Here is a 7,835-nt window from a genome sequence, read left to right as displayed (position 1 = left end):
AGGTCCCAGAAGCTCTACCAGTCTACCCAAAGTCACATGTCTTCATGTCTTTTTTTTTTTTTCAGATGGTTTCACTCTGTCACCCAGGCTGGAGTGCAGTGGCACAATGTCGGCTCACTGCAGCCCTGACCTCCTGTGGTCTAGTGATCCTCCCACCTCAGCCTCCTGCGTAGCTGGGACTACAGGCACAAGATGCCATACCAGTCTAATTTTTTGTATTTTTTGTAGAGATAGGATTTCCCCATGTTGCCCAGGCTGGTCTTGAACTCCTGGGCTCAAGCAGTCCACCCACCTCGGCCTCCCAAAGTGCAGGGATTACAGGTGTGAGCCACCATGCCCAGCCCAGAGTCACAGGTCTTATCAACAGAGGCTGGATTTAAGCCCAGGGCCCTCTGGTCTAATTATGTAACCTGACATTTCTCTATTAGCCAAGTTAATGCAGTTAATGAGGATGAAGCATTTCAAATCCATATATCCATTTCAGCCACTCCCATGGACAAGTGCAGAGAAGTGTAGTCATCATCATCCACCTCACCAAAGAATCACCTGAGGTAGTGGCACCTGATCAGGTGTGAGGGCCTGGACCTGCTTCCAGGGAGAATTCACAATGAGCCATCACTTCCTTTTCTACCTGAGTCCTACTAGCAGGTAACCCTGAAGCCAGAATATTCCAGCAGCAAGCAAACAAGAGTCACAGGCACAGCAGGTTGTAGCCATGAGAATATGGGCCCATCTGCAGATTGTATCTATCCTGGCTGAGTAGGAGAGTACATTCAGCAACAAAACCATACAAACGTGCCCTCTCAGAATATGTCAGCAGGTAAGGGAGTAAGGGGAACCACGTATAAAACCACCGTGGAAGCCACACAGGTCCCCTGGGAACTCCTTAAACAACCAATATACCATTTTTTAAGTCTACACAGTTCCACCAGTATGAAAGGCCATGACTCCTCATGCCCAAGACCACGGCTAGAAGGAGGCCTCATCTTGCAAAGTTTACTTTAGGTGTCACCCCCAGGCCTCCCTAACCATTGCAGGTAAAGAAGAGGTTAAAAACACAGACTATGATGGTAAACATACCAGTTGTTAGTTTCTGATACTTAAGAGCTACAGTGATACAAGGCAAGTAATTGAACGTCTGTGACCCTCAAATTGCTCTTGTGTAAAACAATGATGACAATATAACCTAATTCTAAAGAGTTCAGGATTAAGCCGGTGCGGCGGCTTACACCTGTAATCCCCGCACTTTGGGAGACCAAGGCGGGTGGATCACCTGAGGTCAGGAGTTTAAGACCAGCGTGGTCAACATGGTAAAACCCCGTCTCTACTAAAAATACAAAAATTAGCCAGGCGTGGTGGCGTGCACCTGTACTCCCAGCTACTCAGGAGGCTGAGGCAGGAGAATCGCTTGAACCCAGAAGACGGAGTTTGCAGTGAGCCAAGGTCATACCACTGTACTCCAACCTGGACGACAGAGCAAGACTCCGTCCCAAAAAAAAAAAAAAAAAAAAAAAAAAAAATCAGGATTACACGAGCAGAGGGTTAAATATTACCCACCAATCAGCCCACAGCAAGGACTCAACGACAGTCAGTTAATAGCATTCTTTCTAATTATTTTTCTTTGTTCTCATTACGTCCTTGACAAACTCAAATCCACAAGCTTCTTTAACACCATCAGATTCTCTACACAAAAATACCAGACTCTGGGCAAGGGTGTAAGGTGCCACTTTAGCCGGAGTTGCCCAAAAAGGCACCTCCAAATACGTGACATCTGGACAGAGGCCAGAAGGATGTGGGACGGAGGCCCCCCACTACAGCGGCAGTGTTCGAGGTAAAGGGGGGTGGGTCAAGGAGAAAGGCTGGAAAATGGAAGAGGACTCTGTACGGTCAGCTTGGTGGCTCTGAAGAGCAAAGGACCAGGGACAAACGCAAAGACACAAGGTCGGGGTGGTTGGCCAAGGGGATGGGGTAGGGGCTGGCAGGCCGCAGACAAGGCTGGATTTAGGGGAAGCGTGATGAGAGCCCCAGAAGGAAGCATCACTCCTCCTTCGACCACGGACTGAACATCTATCCGAGGCCAACACTGTTGCAGGACTGCGGATAAAGGAAATGACAAGCCACGGCCATTTCTCTTAAACGATGGCGACAAAGACAAATCCTGTGGCTGTCTTGGCTTCCAGCCTGCCCACGAGGCCTCCAGAAATAGCAGAGCAGCAGCAAGGCCGAAACCTCGTCCACTCACCTGCGCCGGAGCCATCCACGCCGCCGCCATCCCGGGAATGCCGCGGATCAGCCGACCACAGCCCTTCTCTGTCCTGGGCGGGGCGACCTCGGCTGACTTTCGCACTCTGAGCCTCAGTTTTCCCCCAAAAAAAATGCGCACAAGGCCCAGGGCGCAGCGTCGGGGCTGAGGAGACGGAGGGCGGCTGCGGAGGCCTAGGCCTCGACGGGCGCCAGTGGGATGCCTCGTTACGGGAGAAGCGGGGCGTCAGGCTCCCGCCAAGACGCGGAGAAGGGGCGTAACCGCTTCACTACCCTTCCCTGCTCAGGCCGCAGAACGCGCCCACCCAGCGCTCTAGGCCCCACACTGTTTCAGGGCCAAGCCGGCCCACGGAGATGACGTCACACGAAGAAGCGGAAGTCCCGCCTCCGCCGCCCTGGCCCGCAGAAAACGCTCCTGTCCTGGGCCGTCAATGGCCCAGAGTCCGCGGCCGACGCAAGGGACGGTGCCTTCTGGGTAATGCAGTTTTTCCCTTACATCTACCGGGTGTGGGAACTCACCCAGCGCATCCGACTCCACGTAAGTGGGCACCAGAACCCCCGCGTCGTCTTAGGGCCGCCGCTTTAGTATAGGCACACGTCGGAGGGTCGAAAGGTCCCTTCAAGCTCAGGAAAATCGAGGTCAGGAGGCGGGGATAGTCGCCCCGATTCAGACCCCGAACAAAGGTGCTTACCCTGCTGTGGGGCTGGGCCCGCGACTTCTCGCTCGCTTTGCCTCTTTTCTGGATCTTTTCATAGAAGAAAAGGATAAATGAGCAGTTAAAATAGCCACCCAAAGGAGGACGCCTGAGAGTGTGCCCGGCCTGCTGGGAAAGGACAGACCGCCCTCTATTGGGCCTCCTTTGGCCGGGCCCAGCCTTCAAAGGCTGCAGGGACTTCCGGGTGATGTAATAGGCTTCGCGTTCGCCACGTGTGGACTTCCCATACCCTGAGGTGGGGAGGCTGCTAGTGGAGCAGGCTTGCAGGGAAGCCCAGTACTCCCATTTCAAGCATGATCAGTTTGAAACGTGAGACCCCAAAGCGTAGTGCCATCTACTCAACCTATGATTCAACATTGGCAGAGGGTTCGAGAGTGGGTATATAAATTTGAGAGTTGTTACCGTAAACTGTTACTTCAAGTCATGATATTAGGTGAGGCTATGAAAAGAATGGATAAGTGACGGGAAAGAGGGGAACCCTGGCCCAACCCAGCATTAACTGGTTGCAGACAGGAGACCAATAAAGTCATGTTAGGATTTTAACAATCCTATATTATGCAAAAGATATCTATATTATGCAAAGTCTTCGTAGTCCCCATCAGTAACTTTTTTTTTTCTTTTCATGATTATGAAAGTGAGAGAATAAAGTCCAGCTTTCAATGGTTTGACGATATATATGGTTATGAAAATAGAAACAAGGTGTGCAGAAAGTACTCCCCAAGAGATTTAATTTCCAGATTGAAAATAGTCAACGAATGGAGATGGCGTCAATTTCCTACACGATGCTGTCTATAAAATACTTCTGGAGAAATATTTTTGGCTAAATTAGTGTTCTAGCAACACTGTTATTCATCATTGGCAATAAAAAGACATCATTCTCTTTTTCACATACTTATGACTCTTATAATTAAATTTTTTTTTTTTTTTTGAGATGGAGTTTCACTCTTGTTGCCCAGACTGGAGTGCAATGGCATGATCTCGGCTCACTGCAACCTCCGCCTCCTGGGTTCAAGCGATTCTTCTGCCTCAGCCTCCCAAGTAGCTGGGATTACAGGCATGAGACCCCACGCGTGGCTATTTTTAGTAGAGACGGGGTTTTTCCATGTTGGTCAGGCTGGTCTCGAACTCCCGACCTCAGGTGATCCGACCGCCTCGGCCTCCCAAAGTGTTGGGATTACAGATGTGAGCCAACGCGCCTGGCCAGACTCTTATAATTAAATTTAAATGTTTTTTTCAGAGGTGTATGAACTAGAGCAACTCCATCTTAAACAGGAGCTGGGTAAAATGAAGCTAAAGCCTACTAGGCTGCATTCCCAGACAGTTAAGGCATTCTGAGTCATAGGATGAGATAGGAGGTCAGCACAAAATACAGGTCATAAAGACCTTGCTGATAAAGTAGGTTGCAGTAAAGGAGCTGGCCAAAACCACCAAAACCAACACGGTGACGAGAGTGACCGCTGGTCGTCCTCACTGCTACACTCCCACCAGTGCCGTGACAGTTTACAAATGCCATGGCAATGTAAGGAAGTTACCCTATGTGGTCTGAAAAGGGGAGGCATGAATAATCCACCCATTGTTTAGCATGTCATCAAGAAATAACCATAAGCATGGGCAACCAGCAGCCCTCGGGGCTGCTCTGTCTATGGAGTAGCTATTCTTTATTCCTTTACTTTCTTAATAAACTTGCTTTCACTTTACTCTATGGTCTCGCCCTGAATTATTTCTTGCGCGAGATCCAAGAACCCTCTCTTGGGGTGTGGATTGGGACCCCTTTCCTGTAACATATTCCTGGCCACCGCAGAAGAGACTATACTGCAGAAACCCCTGACCCAAAGGCTAACTTTGGGTGTGTGGTGGGATCCAGTTACACCTTTCTTGCAAACCACAAAAGGAACAATACTGAGGAGATCCCCCTGACCCAAAGGAAATAGACTGCAGCACTGATTGGACGACTTTGGATAAGTGGTGGGGTATCCAAGTTAAGAATGGGATTGGGATAGGCGCTCAAGTTAGGGGAGTTAGAGTCTCTCCTAAGACAGAGTGGGTAGGCCGGGCGCGGTGGCTCAAGCCTGTAATCCCAGCACTTTGGGAGGCCGAGACGGGCGGATCACGAGGTCAGGAGATCGAGACCATCCTGGCTAACACAGTGAAACCCCGCCTCTACTAAAAAATACAAAAAACTAGCCGGGCGAGGTGGCAGGCGCCTGTAGTCCCAGCTACTCGGGAGGCTGAGAAAGGAGAATGGCATGAACCCGGGAGGCGGAGCTTGCAGTGAGCTGAGATCCGGCCACTGCACTCCAGCCTGGGAGACAGAGCGAGACTCCGTGTCAAAAAAAAAAAAAAAAGACAGAGTGGGTTAGAGGCCCCTCTTAATAAAAGGCAAGGACACTTGACCGACCTTGGGTTAGAGGCCCAAGTCAGGAGGATTAGAGTCGCTTCTAAGATTTAGGGGATTAGAGACCCCTCTCAGTAAAGTCTCTGCTGGCTAAGAACAGGTTTGGCACCGTGGGATGTTAACTCCTATTCTCTTTGGATTAATCTGCCTTGCATTCTTTGTTGATGACTGTGGGCAACAGGGTTAGGCATGTACAGGATCATGGGACACGGGGAGCTTTTTCCTCCCACAAAAGGGGAAACTTGAGAGCTGAGGGGACTGCCGGAAAAAAATACCTTCACGACAGCAGCCGCAGCCGCCTGAACTTTTCAGTGTCACTGCAATGGGTGGGTCTTTCTCTGGCCTCCCTGATCATTTCCCCTTCCTTGGGAAAGTATTGCCTGTGGAAAGTATTTCCTGGGAAAATATTACCTGGGAAAGTATTTCCCTTTCTTATCTTTTCTGTTACTCAGGGCGACCATCTTCCCCAGAGACCACATGTTGAAACTCCAAGTCAGAGGCTGGATTAAAGATGACGGGGCCCATCTGGGGGCAAATTTAAGCCTTGCCATTTTAATATTGGGTGCTAAGCAGAGTGGCTAATGTGTATGTTTTATCGCATGTATTTTGTTCTGGTCAGAATGAAAAAAAGTAATTTTCCTTTATAATGCGACTTGGCCCCCAGGGCAATGGTGCCACAAGCCAGATCACTGGGACCACTCAGAGAAAGGGAACACGGAAGCCTCGCATGCCAGCAAAAGGGTAAGAATTTGTTACCAGTCAGATTTCTGATTTCTGTCTCTATGCAAATGGTTGAATGAATGGTAAAATAATAATAATAATAATAACAAATCAATAAATCAGTGTTTATCTCCTCTGTAAAGTTTTGATTAATGTGAAAAAGAATTGTAAGGCTAGTCTTAAGCTGGTGTATTTTGTGTTTTGAATTCATTTTTCTGTAGGATAAAACATGGGCTTAGAACACCTGTAAGCCCGCTTTTCAAGACGACCCAGCGAGCTGGTCAGGTCCCTGAAACAAACAAACTGGATGAAGTCTCCCCCTTGTTTTATGTCCTTGGGAGCTTGGCCTTTTAACCATGTAGTGGTACCTTCTCTTGGTCTCTGCCTTCTAGGGAACAGGAATTTTAGGGTTCATGTCATAGTCAGCTCTAAAAATCATATTAAGTTGTTAAAAGCCCTTGCAAGCTCAAAATTAACTACTCTAGGCTTCTCTGAAAGGAAGTGGGCATCGTCCCGTGCTGTAGCTCAGTAACTAAGGTTTTTGCACTTCCACAGTGGCAGTCTGGGTTTGATACCCCACCTAGGAAGTAAGTCGTTTCTGGTTTAATATCTGCGGGACCTTGTCTATTGTCTTCTCCTCCACAGACTGTTTTAAATTGTCCTTTTTCTATGCACCTAGGAGATAACTTGGTAAAGTTCAGAAGCTAGAAATATTGGCTTCTTGGCATGGCTAAAGTTGGGTAATAAGAGATTTGAAAGGATTTCTTTTTTAAAGAGCACTATGGTTAAAAGTTAGCTTAATTAAAAGTGGATAGGCTGGGTGTGGTGGCTTATGCTTGTAATCCCAGCACTTTGGGAGGCCGAGGCGGGTGGATGACTTCATTACTGGAAGCCAGTAATCCAGTTAAAAAACTGGCAAATGAAAAATCTTACAAGTGCTGAATTTTTTGTGTGTCTGTGTATTTATATGTGTTGTATGTTTAGATATAAAAGAGTTCTAATTAATTGCCTTAGAAAAATAAGTGCTCAAATCAAATATTTTGTCAGCAAAATAGAAACTGTACTGCATTTTTGTTCTTGTGACTTTAGTAATCTTTTGGAAAGAAAGACAGTTTTAGAGATTATTGGTAAAATAAAATATCTTGAAAATGTAGACGCTTGGTCTGAATTAAGGTCAGATATCAGATTGCTAAATGCTTTAAGGTCAAACTGTTTCTTTAACTTTTGAAAATTGTTCAATTTACCTACCTTAAAGCCAGTAGATTCTAGGTAAGGCCTGGGGACCTCTGGAGTTAGCCACACCCCCTTTTAACCATAGTGCTGTTAACCATAGTGCTCTTTAGTTATGCTGGAGATTCAATTCCTATTTGCACTTCTGCCTGGTGTGTCCTAGGCAGGCTCCACACCTAGTACATAATTAAAATTCCTTACTTACCAAGGTTTTCACCAAAAATAAAAGTTGCTAAGAGTTAACATTATAACACGTAACTGACACTACTAAAGAAACAATTTTACATGGAAGGGGTGTAAGAAAAGTAAATGTGTTTTTGGTTAAAAAAAAAAAGAAAAAGAAAATGATTATAAGAAGGCATGGGAATGTGGGCATTTTTTCTGCCTAAAGTGTTGAACGATTGTTTTAAGTAAGAAAAAAAATCTAAATGTTTAAACAAGTTCTGGAAGGTTTATGAAAATTAATTGTAAGAGATTCTGTGTGTGAACATATTGGCTAAAGTTAAAGGGGT

At 46.9% G+C, this 7,835-nt stretch overlaps 1 protein-coding gene across 3 annotated transcripts in view; it reads right to left on the bottom strand.

The window, feature by feature from the left end:
* ZNF460 (zinc finger protein 460) overlaps nt 1-3,107 on the bottom strand; it is a 13,929-nt gene extending 10,822 nt beyond the window's left edge. Inside the window, exon 1 of one of the 3 annotated variants that reach the window (XM_011979651.1) lies at nt 2,955-3,107. Coding sequence is in view for 1 of the 3 variants with exons in the window: in XM_011979650.1 (XP_011835040.1) it covers nt 2,243-2,272 (30 nt within the window). In the remaining 2 variants the exon portion in view is untranslated. Of the gene's footprint in view, nt 1-1,080; nt 1,155-2,242; nt 2,622-2,954 lie in introns of those variants that run through there. The other 2 variants (XM_011979650.1, XM_011979652.1) reach the window with 2 other exon arrangements.
* Nucleotides 3,108-7,835: the final 4,728 nt, after the last annotated feature.

The sequence above is a fragment of the Mandrillus leucophaeus genome, unplaced genomic scaffold, assembly GCF_000951045.1.
Source record: "Mandrillus leucophaeus isolate KB7577 unplaced genomic scaffold, Mleu.le_1.0 Scaffold205, whole genome shotgun sequence".
NCBI classification, from domain to species: Eukaryota; Metazoa; Chordata; class Mammalia; order Primates; family Cercopithecidae; genus Mandrillus; species Mandrillus leucophaeus.
Note: the sequence above shows the minus strand (reverse complement) of the source record. Positions and strands in the feature narration are given on the sequence as shown.